Source organism: Cinclus cinclus, chromosome 15 (genome assembly GCF_963662255.1).
Source record: "Cinclus cinclus chromosome 15, bCinCin1.1, whole genome shotgun sequence".
NCBI lineage: Eukaryota > Metazoa > Chordata > Aves > Passeriformes > Cinclidae > Cinclus > Cinclus cinclus.
In genome coordinates, this window is record NC_085060.1 from 3,990,734 (window position 1) to 4,007,865 (window position 17,132).

Consider the following 17,132-nt stretch of genomic DNA (forward strand, 5'->3'; position numbering starts at 1 on the left):
CCTCCTTGGCCCAGCATGCCAAGGTGGACCCCACATGCCCCAGCAAGAGAAAGCATGGTCCCAGCCAGTGGGTGCTGTTAACAGCTGTGGAGCTTCCAAGGGCTCTGCAAATCCATGTGGGAGCCTCTGCAAACTGTCAGAGTCACCCGTGGCTGGGCCAGGCCACAGCTGTGCCTTTGAGAAAGCTGCAGAGAGGCATTGGTATTCCAGTCCTGCCTAGGGCTCATCCGTCTATCCCCAAGGGCACTGTCCTCCTCTGCAAATGTGATGGAAAAGCCACAACAGGCTCCTGCCATGGAGACTTCCAGAGAAACATACTTTGCCAGAGCCAAGGACACATGCACACAGAAAGCGCTGTTTTTTCCCCTGAAATGTGCAGTTCTAAGAAGAATAACACATTGGAGCAGATAAAAATTAAAATAAAACTCACACACACAGGGACCCCCAGGGAACAGCAGTGCAGCAGGGCTGATGCCATCAACACCCCTGAGTATCCAGGAAATCCATCCCTGATGGATCTACCCTAGCATCAGAGTAGAAATACTGACATAGAAAAGGTTCCAAAACTAAACCTGCTTTCCTCTGCTGGATTTCCCTTCAGTAAGTGGGTCAGTGGAGCATTTCTGCTTTCTCTCTTGTTCCTCACATCAGAGGCATCTCTGAATGAGTCAGGCAGCAGAAGCACTCACTGGAAGATCCCATGGACTGGTGAGCTCAGCCTGGCCATGGTGGCTGGAAGGTTTTGGTGGTGCCAGGAGGGAGAGAAAGCCTTTGAGGTGGGAAATGGTGTTTCTTGCCTGTGCCTCCAAAGCTGAACACCAGGAAGGTACCTGGCAGGGAGCTGCAGTGGCTGTGGGCTGCTGAGACACTACTGCTGGGTTCTGTCCTTGCACCCACCACCCACTCTTGTGCCACCCACTGCACCAGGTTGTGCCTAACCCCACTGCACAGGAGCCCCCAGCCCTGAAGCACCTCCACCTTGTCAGCCCAGATCCTTCTCTCCTGCTGAGTGCCTGCACCAGATGAAGACACACATGTGCTAGGAAAGATGAGGCCACGCTTCAGCTGTCCAGGCCATCAGACGCTCTTGGGATCATGTGTGCAGGAGAGCCCACAGCTGGAGGTACCAAAGGAGACCTGCCTGGCACCAGGGCATGAGGGCATCCCTTTGCTCAGGGCAGGGGAGACAAAACCAGGGACATGTGCTGCACAGGAATAGAAGCCTGTCATGTACCAGACATGCTGGAGACCCCAGTGCCACTGGACATTGGTGTTCAGATTGGATATCTAGAGGGCAACTTTCCTCCAGCCATCTCTTCCCCAGTCACATCCTTTCCTTCCGTGCCCAGGGAAGTCTGTCCTATCATTTTGGTCTGACTGCGTACACACAGCTCCAGCCAGTTCCCCCTAATCAGGACAGTGCAGGAAACACATGGGATATTGATGCAGTTCCCAACATGTCCCAGCCTACGTGCAAGGGGCAACGAGGTGCTGGGATGTTTTTTAGAGGGATGTCCTCATCAGTGCAGATGAATGCTGCTGTTAGTTCCTAGAAGCGTTTAGTTCCTAGAAGAGTGCTTGCTCCTCTATCTCTCCCACACCGCCTGCACTCCTGCTCCGACTCATACACTGCTTTCCATTAGCCCCAAATAAGGGTCAAGTCTCCTCTGTCACAATCTCTCCATGAGACTTTTTTTCTTTTTTTTTTTTTTGCTTCTTGTGTCTCAGGATTTCCATCTTTGCTACACCCTGGGCAGCTGCATCCCCAGCTGGGAATTAGGTGGCATTTGTTCTACAGGAGCTCAGGTGAGTAATGGCCCAGAAATCAGAGGTGTCATTATTTCAGAGGAAATAGTAAAACGTGTTCCTGCCATGCAGCATGTCCAGGCTGCCCAAATCGGCTCCGGGGCAGAGGCATAACAAGCCACAGCTGGGTGTGCTGGCTGAACGCACTGCAGCATTCAGGATCTACAGGCTGCTTCCATCACCCCTCAACTCCAGGTGCTCCAGGTGCTCATCTGCCCAGAATGCTGCTGGGTTTGGAGTCCTTTAGACAAATGGCAAAAAGCACTGTTTCTGCGCAGGGACAGCTCGCAGCCAAACAAGAGCTCCCATGTCAGAGGAAGCAAACCACCACGGGCTTTAGGAAGCTCTTTATCGCTCCCTGGATGCCGCTGCTGCTGCACACCCCATACGGCGACCCGAGGAGCCGCTCCGGGACGGGCGATGCTGCTGCAGCAGCACAGGAGACCTTCCAGAGGGGAGCACCGAGGGCAGCGCTGACGGACAGCCGAGGCCCGGCCGCGCTGCACCCTCCCGCCTCCTCTCCCCGAGTGCTCCTCTTCCCTCCCGCCCCTCTCCCCGTGTCCGCCCATCTCTCCGCCCCCGGCCCGCTCCCCTCCGTCCCTCTCTCCCCTCAGCCCTCGCCCCCTCCCGCGCGCTCCCGCTGACGCGCCGTGCCCGCGCCTGCGCGGAGCGCAGCGGCGTCATGGCGGTGCCGGGCGGAGGTGGGCCGGGCCGGGCCGGGCCGGGCTGGCCAGGGATGGCTCGGGGCGCGGGTCTCCCCACTCCTCTCTCCCTGGCAGTGGGTGCCTGGCTCACCCAGCTCGGCATCCACCCTGCAGAGCGCGGTGTCGTTCTCTTTGCACCGCGCGGCGGCGGCTGCCGGGGTCTGGCCCCTCTTGAGGGCCCGAGGGGGCGGCTCCGGGCATGGGCCCCCGGCCCCAGCCGCTCTGAGAGGGGCGTCCTCGAGGGGGTGAGCGGTCCCGGGTACGGGGTCCCGGAGGCCCTGGGAGGGGGCTGAGGGACCTGGGAATTCCCAGAGACCGGGGGAGTGCCAGCCCCCGTGAGCTGTGTGTCTGGGCAGGGCTGCTGTGCCCCTGGGGAGGCACCGGGCATCTGCAGGGGGCTATGGTACGGTAGTCCCAGCACTGAGCCTCTCCAGGTGCCTGCAGGTGCGAAGGACGACACATTCAACGTGCTGGACCTGGCGGAGTACACCAAGAACCGGCCCTGGTGGCGCAAGATCTTCGCCCCCAACTCGGGGTCGAGCGCTGAGAAATACAATGTGGCCACGCAGCTGGTAATCGGAGGAGTCACAGGATGGTAAGATGTGCCGGCGTTGCCCTTGCTGCTCGTGGCAGGCGCTGGCTGGGTCTTTGGTGTCACACTGACAGGTGCTGGTGGTCATGTGGCAGTCATTCAGAGAAGGCGGGTGCTCAGCCTGCCGTCCCCTGGCACGATCTGCTGAGGTCTGGGAGGTCTTAAATGCTGTCTATAACTTGAAGAACTGAGACTGTCTTGAAGGGAGGAAAATTGCATTGGTCTGTAATTATTTTTAACTTCTGGCAAAAAGTGGTGCTGTTGAATTAGGACAGGCAGATATGAATGAACCCCTTGAAGCAAAGATGCCTTACCCACTGGAGGTGGATGTGCTTCAGGCATCTGCATGAAAAACTTCCTGGGATCAAAGTTCCCGGGCTTTCCTGTCACTTGTAGCTGGGACCAAGTGTGGCTCTATTTGCAGCTTCATTCCCACAGCACTGTTTGAGTTGAAGATTTTGTGTAATCACTTCTTTGCCTCTTATCATGGCCCTCGTCTTCATCTGGCAATAGGGTAATTATTTAGCAGTGTATGACAAAGCTTTGTCTTCTCAGAGAAGTGTGACCTGGCCACCTCTCTTGTGTCTTCACTAAGTGTGTTCAGAAATGGGTAAAGGCAGGTTGCTGTGTTGTTTGCAGTACTCATAAGGAAACCACATTCTAAGGAAAGTGTGGTTTGGGTGGCACAACACCCCAGCTTGTGGCTGCATGACTGAGCAATGGGGTGGTGCTGGCTGCAGTTCTGGTAGCTGCAGGAATGTTTTTCATGTTGAAAGCAGGTAACCCATTTTGGAGACCAATATAGCCTTAGATCACTGCTGTGTGCTTGTTCCATCATTTTTCTCTTCTGAGAAATGAAAAGGTAAAGTAGGTAGTTGTTTACTGCTTACTTTACAAATAAGTAAGAAGGAGGCTTGTGATTGGCTCCCCATGCTCTGTCATGGAGCAGCACATGTGCTTCCTAATTTCCCCTCACAGATGATACCAGTTAAAAAAAAACCAAACAAACATCAAAACATAAAATCATTTGTTGGTTTTGGTGAAGTACCAGGCTTCTGGTTACTCTTCTGGGAGAAGGATGAGTTGAAGAGATAAGAATCAAATTGAAAAAGGCGGGAATGAGACAGCACAAAGTGAAAAGCTATAAAGCATCAGTTTTGGTTGGGTGCAAATCCTTCTCTCTGGTTGCACACAGGTTTCTTCTGCTGTTTGTCAGGCTGTCTCCAGTCTTGGGTAACTCCTGCTAAAGGCAGCCTTGCCTGTGGGAAAGCATAATGAGTAGTGGGTGTGGTGTTTCATTGTCCTGACTGAATCCTGGTTGATTTGTAGGTGTACTGGATTCATCTTCCAGAAAGTTGGAAAGCTGGCAGCGACAGCAGTGGGAGGAGGCTTTTTCCTACTTCAGGTGTGTATGAACAGCAGTCCAGGCTTTCTGAGAACTGTGCTGCTGGGGACAAAGGTCTCTCTAGGAAGCACTGCCTGTTGGGATATATGGGGTCAGTCTGTCCCTCTGCTTTGGGCTTTGTGTTGCTGTGAATGTCAGAGGTGTGTGTTCTCCAGGGCACAGGCATGCAGCAGCAAAGCAGGCTCATGTGCATAAACTCCAGGATTGCCAGTGCACATCCACTGATGATCTGCTACCCAAGGCCAGGCCAAAGGCACAGAAGAGCTGTTACTGCAGGTGCACCTGAGTGGAGCATGAGTCAGCCTTCAGCTGCAGTGAGCCATGTTTCTGCTGCAGGACAGGCTAACACACTGAGTCTGTGGCTGTGGACATAGTGTCCCTGGAGGAATAGCCCTGGATGTCAAGAAGGATTTATCTGTGTCTGTGATATACTTCCTGCCAACCTGGCTTCCCAAGGAGTCCAGCCAGCACAGATGGGGCTCACTGTAAAGCACTGGGGAAGAGGAGAGAAAGGAGATCTCTCTGTGTCCTCTAGCACTTCTGGTGGTTTCCAAGAGCCCTGGCATTGAGGGAAGCTGTTTGGATGTGTTCATGTATCTGGAGCAGGTAGAGCAGCTGTCAGGCCTTGTTCAGCTCTCACCTGTTTGCTTCTCAGGCAGACAGGTCTTGTGTGTGACTCGTTCTCCCTGGCTCTCCTGGTTCTGCTTGTTCTGCTGAAAGTCAAAAGCTTGCTCTGGGCAGAGGGAGTTCCACAGCTGAATCACCCTGAGCACATGAAACTGTTTGAGAGGAATGGGCTATTAATAGCTGTGTCCACCCACAGCAGCAGGAGAACTGCAGGGAGTCCCAACAATATCCGTGGCAGTTGCATGGGGGAGGTGTTTTACAGTGGGGAAGAGAGGCTGAAGCAGGCTAAGCTGAAGAGTATGCCCAGCTGTTGGGGGATTACTGTGGGAGACAGATGTTGCAGAACACTTGACACAGATCCAGGGGTGGTGGTCTGCCCAGTTTTTAAGTCAGTGTATCCACTGGACCAGTCAGTAGGAGGTGGTTATGGTCAGGGAAGGTGGGTGACCAAGGGATCTGTTTAGCCATGGTCATGCAGGACTTCAGGAACTTTTTTCTAATCCTCAAAACTCTAGATTGCAAACCACACGGGATACATCAAGGTGGACTGGAATCTAGTACAACGGGACATGAACAAAGCCAAGCAGCAGCTGAAATTTCACAGCAGTGGTAATAAAATGCCTCCAGAAGTGAAAAGCAGAGTGGATGAGGTGAGACAGCTCTCTCAGGGCATGTGCTGGAGGGACAGCAGAAAACAGGATTGACTCCTGAGCTGTTAAGGATGTCCAATTGTGCAAATACAAGGAGGGAATTCTTGCATTACAGCAAAATGGGAGAGATGGCAAAAGCTATGGATGTTGTCTACCTAGAGTTTAGGAAGACAGTTTTCCACAGCATTCTCCTGGAGGAGCTGACTGCTCATGGCTGAGCAGGGTGAAGATGTGGCTGTGTGCTGATGCAGCTGGGGGGCAGGGGGGAGGTTGTTAGGTGGGAAGTTTTCCCAAATTTGAGCAGTGGCATCCCTGTGAGCATCACTTGCCTCGACAAACAGTCTGAGGGATTTCTTCTTAGTGGGAGGGTCAGTGGGTGGCCTGATGTTATTGAACACTGTTGTCTCTCCTCACCCCTGCTTAGGTGATCATATTTCTGAAGAAGAATGTTATCCTGACTGGGGGGTTTGCCGGAGGATTCCTGCTTGGAATGGCATCGTAGAAACTGCACTCTCCTCTCATGCCCGACCTCCCCTTCCCTCCTCTACTGCTATCTCTTACTTAGAAGTCAAAGGATGTTGCCAACAGACTCAGTCCCATCTGCTCACAGGTTCCAGCCGTTATTTCATAAAACACTGCTTCTGATTGCCACTTTTTTCTTTTGTCTGGGCTGTTAGTGTGCTGGGGTTGGTCTGGAAGCTTAAAATGCCCAGTGCATCATGATTTCCCAACAAATATGCCCAGTCTCAAATTTTCTGATGAGTTTCAACCTCATAAAAATGTAGTGGCAGAGGAATCTCTTAAATGTGCTTCTTCCAGGGGCTCAGGACTGTTCTGTGTACCTTTGTCTGCCAGTGTATGTGTCAAACAACTGTCAGCTCTTCACCACGATTTAGCTTTCAGTATTCCTGCCCTGGTAACTGGAAGACCTCTCTTCACTTCTCAGAGGTGGTCTGTGCAATCCAAAATGTGGTTGACTGTCCTGGAGTGGATGCAGAAGTGTCAGAGGACAGCCTGAGCTGTGTCCAGGACAGGAGAATATGGATTTTCCTGCCACTGCCCTGCTGTTGCACTGCACGTAGATGGCCATTTGGCTTTGTCTCTGCTGGTATCCTTCCCCATTCTGGACTTGCAGCACTGGCACTGCTGATTGAAACTGAGCACTGAGGCTGACTCTCCAGACCCTTTCCTCATCATGTGTTCTGAAAGCCACCAAGTTCTGTGCTGTACAGCCACCTGACTGCTCAACCTTCGAGGCTCTCTTCTGCTTCCAGCAGGCCCAACCTGGCTTCATCAGATGGGGGCATTTCAGCTGTGCCACATAGTGTAAATCACCCTGGGCCTCTGACTGGGGTTTGCACATCTACCATGACCTTCTCTGGTCACTTTGGTGTTGCTGATGCTCTTTGAGCTGTAACCATGTGGGACAGGATTGTAGACAGGAAATCATCCCTGCTTAGGGTATATTGTACTGGTCCAGGTCCCTATTGGCAGCTGTACTGGAGAAAGGGGGATGGTGTGACATCTGGAGTGTGGATCTTCACTTGGTTCTGAAGAGCACAGATTCCTTCTCTGTGGTCTCGGCAAGCAGTGGAAATGGCAAAACTTGTGAAAACCAGACTATGCTCTTGTGAGAGGGGTTCATTTGCATATTTCTGCTTCAGTTATGTTTCTTCTTTCTGTGTGTTTGCTATTTCCACAAGAAAAGCTGTTTGCTTAATTCCATCAGCTGCGGTCCTTCTGAGGAGATGAGGCAGCCCAGGTGCAGAGCTCAGCTGTTTTTGGACAGTCTGACTCGTGTAGTTGTGTGCAGTACAAACAAACATCCCCCAGAGGTATTCTGTGAGCACAGACTTGCCTGACGGTCTTGCCAATGTGGTTGTGTCCTCCAGCAGGTATAGGTAGGAGTTCTTGCTCAGAATGTGGGGTTTTATGTGAAAGTAATTTCATCCTTCAATAGGAAACATGGTAGGGAGCAGTGACACTCATAGGTGGGTGGTTTGCAGCACCTGGATCAGCAGCTGCACCCCATTTCCAGTACTGTGCAACAGCTGTGTGATCTGCTGGTCTCAGTATGGCTGGGAAGGGGATCTTCCCCTCAGAGCTGCTGGCAGAGCTGAAATGGTGGGTTCTTCACCAGAGGGTTTGGAATGAGCACTTGCAGTGGGTAATTCTGTTCCAGCTCTGTTGATTGAGGTGTCTGTGTAGCATCACATTGATTAAGCTGAGGTTTTTCTCACCTTCAAGATCTGAAAATAGGCTGCAGGTAATCAAGAGATAGAATTTGCTGGTTTTGCTCCTGTCCTGCCATACATGGCCGAGAATGAAGGAGCAGCTGATATCACATCCTTTTAACAATGGCTTTCCTACAGGCCATCCTGGACTGCAGGAGTGATGGGATGCAGCAAATAGGTCTTCAATAAATTGGTGTTTAGCAGTGGAGTGACAGATGGTGGTGGTGGTTTTTGGGATTTGGTTTGTTTTTCTATAGGAGCTGCAGATGTGAATGTGCCTAAATTGATACATTGGTCTTGCAGGGTATCTCTTGTTCCTGTAGGACAACAGTATTGCTGCTCTTTGACAGGGTGGGCTGCAGAACACAACTTCTGAGATGCACTGATCTCCACAAAGCTGTCTCCCAACGACAAAGCTCAAGCCAAATCATAAACAGACCTTAGGGATATTTTTCAGGCTCAAATAAGTCACTACTTCTGCCCAGCCCTAGGTGGGGTGAGTTCTGTCCAAGTCCCAGTTTGATGCTAAGGAGAGAAATGGCCCAGAGAGGGAGCTAAAATGCTTGATTGCTGCTGAAAGGGGAAACAATTAGCAGAGTGAGTTTGATGTGAATGTAGGCAGGGAATGGACAAGGACATCAAGATGTGGCAAATCTTTCTGCTGTGCTGGTGTTGGGCTTGTGGCTGGCACTGTTTGATGCTGTGGGTCAACACTGGAAGCTTTGATGGTGAATCAGTCTCTGTGGGGATGCATTTTCATTGCTGCAGGTGCCAAGATGAGGTGTCTCTTCCCCTCCCCACTCCTGTTCCTTTTAGTCTTGTTTCAACAACTTGTGACATCTGTTACACTATGAGAAGATTTCATACACATTAGGCTTTTAAAGTGATTTTATATATTGTATGTAAATGCTTGTTGAGGTGATATTTTATTAAACAGTTTTGCTCTAAATGTGTCTGTGAGGTCTGTTGGCTTCCTGAGAACCAGCACGTTCCTGTCTCTGTGACTGAGAGGAGCCCAGCAGCAGGAGTGTAGCAGGTAGCACTTGGGGACATGGATTAGTGATAAGCTTGGCACTGCTGAGGGAATGGTTGAACTTGATCTTAAAGGTCTTTTCCAACATGAACTATTCTATGAGGGCACCAGTCTCCTCTCACCCATGCAGGTAACCTGGGCTACCTTAATAAATCCCTCTCCCTGATCATCCTGGCACCAGTCATCCATATTCCCAAGAAGTGGGATGCTGCTAGGGCAGGACGTGGGTCTGTAGCCAGCCTGGGTTGCCTCTGCTGAGCAAATCTGTTTCACACACGTTCAAATGGACATGGAGACAAGGCTATTTCTTTTTCGTAAGTGCAACAGAAGCCTAAATACATATATATTATTGTCTATTAGTGACTTTCTTTCCACTATTCCTGCTCAGATAGGGCAAAAGAGAAAAATTATCTGTGTGTCAGTGTTTGAGGTGTTTCACAACATTGCCATCACTTTTCCCTACTTGTCAGGAACATTAAACTCCCTGTTTTGTCTTAAGGGTTTTTTCTTTGGTGGGGAGAGCAAGCCCTAAATTATTCTGATCCTCAGCCCCAGTTATAAAAATATCAAGCAGCTTCTATTTAAATATGACCACACGTGGCTCTGGGCTGTGAATGGCAGCCAAGCTGCCTGGCTTGCAGCTCAACAAACAACCAGAGACCACAATTTGTTCCAGTCGTTTATTTTGTACCATGGTATTTCAGAGCAGTGAATACAGATGGTTTGCTCTTCTAGGCTTCAATACACACAACTATTGTGCCTAGACCTCAGTGGTTTATAGAAGCTCTATTTCATAAGTAAGTTGTACTTTATCACAGCACAAAAGTCCTTTACGGCTAGATCTAATACAGAGTTAGGGCTAGTGGGTTGGAAGCCTGATACTTGGGTGCCTGGACTCCTGCTACAGGGGATAGCGAGACAGGCAGCTCTGAAGGGTGGTGCAGGAACCTGTCTATGAGCTCTTCCTACAGGTCACAGGAAATTCTGCTGCATGAGCTTCTGGAAAGCCATCTCACCTGGGGTCCAGACGTAGCCGGCTTGGGAGTGAGTCTGGAATGCTGTGTGAAAAATAACTGCCTACAACTGCTTGTTCAGTAAGCAGCACCTAAGTCAGTTCTTGGATCTAGCCCAGGGCTCTGTGACAGGCCTTTGGGTATCAGCAGTTTTAACTAGACTTAGATTCAAAGCATATTGCTTAAAGGTGTTCAATTAGACATAAATTTATAAATTTTGTATCAACAGTCAAATCTTTCAAATGAATATTGCTTTTTTAAAAAAATATCCTATCCCTGTAGCAATCCCTGAAATAATACTCCTGTAACATCTTTATCATGCAAATAGCAGCGTGTAGGCAATTCAAATACAAAAGAAACAACTCTGTCCAGTGGAAAAGTGAGGCACTTAGGCAAAGTGACTTGTAGCCACTCATGATCTATGCAAGACTTAGGAACAATCACCAGACCTGACTCCCATTCTTGAGCTTGAACCACTGGACAGGCAAATGTTGTCTTGAACTACTGCATGGTGGCAGCAATACCTTTGTTGTGTCAAGATGGGTTTGTTTCATGTTTAAACTCACTCTTCTGAGCTCATTTCCTGTACCTCCCTCTCCAGAAGCCAGAATAGCTCGGTTCCAATTCTTCATTTTTAGAGCAAGGATGGATTAGAGTAAGGTAAGCATCCTAAAAACATCAAGTTGACATTTCACAGGTGTGATGCAGAGGCAACATAGATTATGTTTTCGTACAGAAAATAAAGTTTGTTAACCAGGCCATATGTTGGTACTGTGTTATGCTTTTTGGTGTGCTGAACAGTGTGTTCCAGGAGCAATCTGGCTTTTCTGAAAGTCTAAAGAAGGCTTGAAAAAACACACACGAGCTCTTCAAGTGAGTCCATGCTCCAGCACCTGCTGGAGCTCCATTGTGTTACTGAGGTGGCGGGGAAATTCCTTCTGAAGTCAACTTAACCTTTTCTCTCTCCCTTTCTTCTCTCTCAAACCCTGAACAACAGACGGATCTGCCCTTGGGGTACCGAGCACAGCATTTCCGCATCTCCTGAAGCACAGCTTCACACTTGGACTCCAGGTAGTTGTTCTCTGGAAAATAAGGAGGAGACACCAGGTCTGCAGAGAGGAACAGGCTTTGTTCCCTGAGGGAGCACACCTAGCCCAGCTGTTCAGCTGCTTAGAAGCATTCCACTGTTTTCATGTTCATAAAAACCTCTCTTTAGTTCCAGCTATCTAAAGCTGTGGCCAAAGCTCTCGGAGAGGAGCCCTGCAGGAAGAGACTGAGGCTGGTTTGAGTTAAGAACCACCTGCCTGTCTTCCCAGAAACACAGGGCATGCAGAGCCACCTGCTGTGCCTTGGATGAGCTCTGTAACCACTATACAGTTGTACTCACATCCACACTAATTTTTAAAAGATTAAAAGAAGCAAGAGCAGCATAATGTGAGACAGAACATCCACGGAGAGCCCAGAAAGCAACAGCAAACACCTGATTAATGAGCAAACCACACTGCTGTGATCACTGGGCTATGAACTCCCTGACTGGGTTGGTGAGTGAGCTGTAAGACAAACACAGAGATCACCCCTGAGAAAAAGGTTGTGGTGATGTCTGCTAGCTGGCAGCCCGGGAGACACGGCAAGCCCTTGGAGAGGAGAGCTAATCTCTCTCTGCCATAATCTGCATCTGATGAGTGCTCCACGGCTCTCCTAACTGTCCTGCCTTTGCAGCTTTGTTTCTAAAACTCTAGCTATGTACAGGCGCACCATTATCTGTCAAGGATGCATTCCTGAAAGTCACACACAGATAAAAAAGCACAAAAGAGATTTACAGCAGGCATTTAGTCTCACAGAGGAAGCAACAAGATCTTTTGGAACAATGACTTTTGAGAAATCTGCATTTCCCACAGGTCCAGCTCACACCCTCCCATTAGCACACAGTGGGTGCAGTGACTGTGCATTCCTCAGTTAAGGCTCTGTACTTCAGTTTTTACAGGGCAAAATTGCTTTGCACTCTGCCAACTCAGCTGCTTCATCTGTGCACATCAGACAACTCACGGCACTATACATGAACACCAGCACTCCAAAATGACAGCTCAAGCAGCAGTGACAGTAAAGTGTACATGCAGCAGAGCTCTTCCAACACTTAACCATTCAGATCAACACTGTTCACAAACCTACATGGGTAGAATACTTGGCGTAACTTCCACAAATATTATAAAAAGAACATTGTCACAGCTGGAACCAAAACAGGGTCAACCACCAGCTTAAAGAGCAGTAGTACAGGGAGAGAAGGTAGTCCTTTGTGGGAGAATGCTCTGAACCATGAGGACAGTAAAAGGTAGTCTCTAGACAAATGACCACCTCATACCTCAAGGACAGATCACCTAACCTGTTCCTGACAGACTTCTGTCTCACCTGCTCTTGAAACACCTCTGGAACAGCTCTGCAGTCTTTTCATACAATCCACCTACTCCCTCACTAACCACACTGTAAGAGCTTATTACAATGTCTAGCTCTCCCTGCCCACAGCTGAGTCCCAAAAATACACCTGGGATCTCACTGCCAGCATGGAAAACACTACAAGCTGTTACTGTTACTAATGCTCTGCTTTATACTAATGATGTATCATTATTTACAGTTAAGCACAAAGCAATTCTATTAAAATCAGACATAATTTTGCTCATTTTGCAACCAGTTGATGCTAGTGTGCTTCATTCCTTCTCAAGGTGAAAGGACAACAAGGTTAAGTTAAAAGAATTAAGTTCCACCAAAAATCAAAACACCAAAGACAAAATGACATTTGGTACCTTGCAAGCATTTCTGTATTTCACAGGCTTGTTTCTGGCAGGGATCCTTCCGGGACATGTTCAGGAACTAAAATGATAGGAAAATGTTACTGTAGGTCAAGGTTCTTATTGAGGGCAGGGGAAAGACAATGTCCTACAGCCACATCTTTCAGGAGCTCCCCGTTTTCCCCACTGTCATAATTCAGGAAACATCTGCTGCTTGCAGGTGCCTGCCAACATACACAAGAACTCTCTGTGTCTGGCTAAAAGATGATGATGGGGACAGTGAATAGGGGAAGTTTTATGTCACTAAGTTTAAAAGCCTTTTTCTTTAGTCAAAATGTGTCCTTTTCCACTTGGATGTGCAAAGATTCTAGAAAAGATTCAAATTAACATGGCTGACTAAATTTTAAGAGTTTTCCATCTCTAGAACTTATACTGAGACACATATTTATGTGAAATCCACCTCTGTGAGCTTTACACAATCAAGGATTTGGTGGCAATTCATGGAACTGCAGCTGAAGAAGGCATTTTAAAAAACAATCAACCTAACACCTCAGTTATGTACATGCCATAAAGCCAACAAGAAGGGCTTTTTAAATTTTGTTTCAGAAGAAAGTCTCTTGGAAATCATCTCTCCCTGTCCAAAAAATCACTCAGCTAGATTGGAGGACAGCTCCATCTTGTTCAAATCCAATGGAAAAGGATTTCCAACACTCAAGTTTATTTTGCAGCTGTGACACCTGTAACTGCATCAGTGTAAGATCAAAAGCCAAGCAAAAGTGGTGGTACCAGTAGTTGAATGGGAGACCTCTAAGGAAAGCACCAGTGGCACTGAAAGTAGTGGTGAGACTGAACCCTCTGAGCCACAGTTCAGCCTCTGCTCAGAGCTGGGAGCTGCTGCCTTTCCAGTTCCTGACAAGTCACCAGCCCACAGCAGTTTCCAGTATCACTAGGGCATTATTTGCAGCATCCTGGCGAAATTCCACTTGGGGCAATTACATTCTGCCTATCTAGAACTCCCCCTGATGTTTCACTTGGTCACAATACTCCTCTGCATTGCCTGTCCTAACCTCTTGTGTGATGTTTCTGTGTGTTGTTTAACTGCTTCCACCTCAAAGGTGGCTGCATTTCAGTGGAGAGAGAACCTTTAATTTTACAAAACAGACAATGGCATCTTCCTAGAGCCACTGCTCCTGAAAGACAAAAATTCATATTAAAGAAAGACTGGGAGTAAACAGTGCACAGTACAAAGCAGGGGTAATGTCTGCACATACCAGATTAATCCCCAGGCACGAGTTTAAGCAGCAGTTCTTCAACACCACCAAGCTGTAAGTGACAAGGAAAAGTTCAATACGTCTACAGTTACTGTGGTTGAGCTAATGGACTTTGCAACAAAGTAACAGTCCTCTGCCGTCCCTCAAGGATCTCAAACGACTTCACAAACAGGCATGACTATGGTCTATTGTCGCCACCATCCTTACCATGAGATGGTGCTCTATCTCCCAAACGCGAGAGTTACTATCCCTGTACTGCTCACCCTGGGACAGCTGCCACATGTGAGGCAGCCGGGATGGGGGGAGCTGGCTGGGTCGCAGCGCCTCACCCAGGGGAACCTGAACTCTTTGGATCCGAGCCCTCAGCATACCTTCCTCCTGGGGGAAAGTAACAAACAGAGCAGGCAGTTACTGGCAGAGGCACCTGAAACAGCAATTCTACAAACCACGGGGAAGCTCAAAGCACACACTTGCCTCTTCTGCAGCCACGAGCCAGGTTTTGCGGTGCTCATCGCAGTAAACCCCCACTCGCCGCACCCAGAGCCGCACGGGAGGAGCGCCAGCCTCCCCTCCCTGTGCCATCCCTCGGGCGCCTCCGCAGCTCAGGTGGACGGCATCGGCCCGCGGGGAGCACACGTGGTGTCTTTAGCTCCGAGCACATTCACGGAGAGCTCCCGGACCCGGCAGACAGGTGGTGTCTGACTCCTTGGATGAGATGCTACGTGTGGAAACGTCCCTAGAAGTCAGCTCGGGAGGCTGAGGTGGTGCCTAAGCCAGCGGAAACGTCGGGCCACGTCGTACACTGGGACACGAGTGCTAGGTGGCATTGGTAAGGCATTCTGGGGCAAAAGGTGCTATTGGTACAAAGTTAAACCCTGTGAGTATTGGCTTTGCTCATTCCACTAACAGTCCTAATAACAGTCTTTGTGTAAAACGGGGGGGTAAAAGTGAGGTGGTCTAAATCCCAAAAGCAAAACTCGTGACCAGCAGTGAGGTGAGCTTAACAGGAACGAAGATCACTCTGGAGACAAAGCATGGAACTCGGTGTGCAGGACTCTCATCTTGGGAGCTCGCAGAGCTGTTGGGGTGCGGGGTCCTTTGTCTCATCTCTCAGGGCTGGCAGCACTGTCCATTCACACCCAAACTCCTCAGGAGCAGCATTCAGGATCGCGTTGCTCAGCTTTTGGCTGGTCACAGAGAGCTACCAACGCGGGCAGAGCAGCTTGGGGCATTGAGGTGGTTCCTGCTACTGTAACTTTTGTTTAACAGCACGTTTATCTGTGTGCCAGTTAGATCAAGCTGAGCCATTAGCAAATGGAGGTCAGGGGAAATGATTCTCTTTGAACCCTAGAAGAGGTAATCAAAATGGTACAGACAGTCTTCATCCTTTATCTAGGTGTAAAGTAGAACAAAGTTAAGCTGTAACACATACAACATCCTCCTGCTATGAAGCAGATGCAATATTCCTTATCCCAGTGAAACACAGTGGTCTTCTGAAAACTTGCAAGGTTATAAGGCATATTTCAAACAGGAGCAAGAAAATCTGGGTACAAAATAAAGGAGGGAAAGTCAGGGAGAGAAAAAAAAAATAAACTGTTATACATTGGGGTGCATATATAACAGAAAATACTCTTCCATGATGCCTTCCACATCTTACATCAGTGTTTATCTTTTTGAGCCAAAGAAACACTTAGCCTTTTTGAGAACAAAACACCAACCACGGATCAGCCTGAACAGCACTGTCACAAAGAAAACTTTGAGTCTTCTTTTATTACTTCTTTTTTTTTTTTTCACCCATTCTGTTTGTTTCCCTGCTTGATTTGTGGGGATGGGTATGTGCCCTACACAAAGCACCACTGTTCTGACAGGCATTTCAATGAATGCCCCACCAGCTGGATCACTGGCATTTACAGGAATGTGACAGCAGACTGACAAGCCTCACAAGGCCTTCAGGGATTAGGGTTAAAGGGACATTTCTGTCATTCTTTTCCCTTCTGCTTTACCGTAAGCCACATTACAAATTTAAACACCTCTGTGTAACTCTGCAAAACAGTGAAATGCAATTGCCACTGATCATTTTCAGTCAGCTGAATGTAATCACCCCAGGTGGAATTCGGCCAGGATACTCTCCTACTCTGCAGTAAACTGCAAAAAGTTCCATTATGATCAGAAATCCCCAAGAACTTGCTTTTATTCTGTTCAAAGCTGGAATTTTTATGGGTCATCATCCCCAGAACCAGAAGGCTCAAGACTAGCTCCAGTAACAGAAAAACATATCTTAGTAAGTGAGTTGTGTTTCCTACTGTAAGTAAACTCTCCTGGAAGGTCTCCTATCCAAATACTGACCTGGTTCAGCCTGGCTGAACTACAGGTAGGAGGACTAAAGCACAAAATGCACATCTGTGTTCATGATGAGTGGAGATGGCAGCGATGACAGATCCAGGACAACAGAACAAGGTCTTGTGCAGAGGACACTGTGCAGAATGGGCAGAGGTTAATTTGTGTTTTCACCCTTTGCCCCACTGACTTGTCCCAAGCTTCCCCAGAACTGCAAAGCTGAAAGGCTCAGTCTGGCCTGTGGAGGTGCCCAGGTAGTGCCACATGGAAAATCCTGAGGTCAGGCAAAACCATTGATTGGGTTTGGGGTGGGACAGGAAAAGGGCTCGAGGTGGGACAGGTCTGTCTGCAGCACCCAAACACACCAAAGAAACTGGAGATTCCACAAATACACTCAGACAGTGCACTTGAAAACGTACACAGTGTCTATTTCTGCAGGTCTGATCAGAAAGCAAAAATAAAGCCTGAAGGAAGACATGGATGGAAGGAGAAGAGAGCTTACTTATATTTTAAACAAGTTTTAAATCCAGGTTCTTAACACTGGGGTTATGACCTATCAAAAACCCCACCACAACCAACAAAAACCCCAACAGCTTAAATTTGCAGGATTGCAGCATCATCCTTTGAGACTTTAACATTGCCATTAACATAGCTGTAGAAGGCTGAGTTGTTCAAAG

The 17,132-nt window shown here is 48.7% G+C and overlaps 3 protein-coding genes across 4 annotated transcripts; 1 reads left to right on the forward strand and 2 right to left on the reverse strand.

Annotated features, from left to right (window-relative positions):
- Positions 1-2,456: 2,456 nt before the first annotated feature.
- Positions 2,457-8,971, forward strand: FUNDC2 (FUN14 domain containing 2). The gene is made up of 5 exons (XM_062502861.1): positions 2,457-2,507; positions 2,955-3,105; positions 4,432-4,507; positions 5,650-5,784; positions 6,209-8,971. Exons 1-5 carry the CDS (start codon positions 2,489-2,491, stop codon positions 6,284-6,286), a joined length of 459 nt encoding a protein of 152 aa, XP_062358845.1. The 5' UTR covers positions 2,457-2,488; the 3' UTR covers positions 6,287-8,971.
- Positions 8,972-9,723: 752 nt separating this feature from the next.
- On the reverse strand, positions 9,724-16,518 carry CMC4 (C-X9-C motif containing 4). 2 transcript variants are annotated; one of them, XM_062502863.1, is made up of 3 exons: positions 16,465-16,518; positions 12,863-12,929; positions 9,724-11,146 (listed from the first exon to the last, which is right to left on the reverse strand). In XM_062502863.1, exons 1-3 carry the CDS (start codon positions 16,516-16,518, stop codon positions 10,977-10,979), a joined length of 291 nt encoding a protein of 96 aa, XP_062358847.1. In that variant the 3' UTR covers positions 9,724-10,976. The 2 variants fall into 2 exon arrangements, with proteins under 2 accessions (XP_062358847.1, XP_062358848.1); XM_062502864.1 differs by lacking the exon at positions 16,465-16,518 and adding an exon at positions 14,119-14,158.
- On the reverse strand, positions 14,123-16,558 carry MTCP1 (mature T cell proliferation 1). The gene is made up of 4 exons (XM_062502862.1): positions 16,465-16,558; positions 14,593-15,661; positions 14,326-14,496; positions 14,123-14,170 (listed from the first exon to the last, which is right to left on the reverse strand). Exons 2-4 carry the CDS (start codon positions 14,698-14,700, stop codon positions 14,123-14,125), a joined length of 327 nt encoding a protein of 108 aa, XP_062358846.1. The 5' UTR covers positions 14,701-15,661; positions 16,465-16,558.
- Positions 16,559-17,132: the final 574 nt, after the last annotated feature.

Bases quoted from the DNA above. Each gene is read 5' to 3' on its own strand.
- FUNDC2 (XM_062502861.1), top strand. The intron at 3,106-4,431 runs GTAAGATGTGCC...GTTGATTTGTAG, and splicing joins ATCGGAGGAGTCACAGGATG to GTGTACTGGATTCATCTTCC. The intron at 4,508-5,649 runs GTGTGTATGAAC...TCAAAACTCTAG, and splicing joins GAGGCTTTTTCCTACTTCAG to ATTGCAAACCACACGGGATA.
- MTCP1 (XM_062502862.1), bottom strand. From the start codon at position 14,700: ATGGCACAGGGAGGGGAGGCTGGCGCTCCTCCCGTGCGGCTCTGGGTG. The intron at 14,497-14,592 runs GCAAGTGTGTGC...ACTTTCCCCCAG, and splicing joins GGCTCGTGGCTGCAGAAGAG to GAGGAAGGTATGCTGAGGGC. The intron at 14,171-14,325 runs GTAAGGATGGTG...TGTCACTTACAG, and splicing joins AGATAGAGCACCATCTCATG to CTTGGTGGTGTTGAAGAACT.
- CMC4 (XM_062502863.1), bottom strand. From the start codon at position 16,518: ATGTGCATTTTGTGCTTTAGTCCTCCTACCTGTAGTTCAGCCAGGCTG. The intron at 12,930-16,464 runs GTCAGTATTTGG...CTATCATTTTAG, and splicing joins GTTCAGCCAGGCTGAACCAG to TTCCTGAACATGTCCCGGAA. The intron at 11,147-12,862 runs GTACCAAATGTC...CTTATTTTCCAG, and splicing joins AATACAGAAATGCTTGCAAG to AGAACAACTACCTGGAGTCC.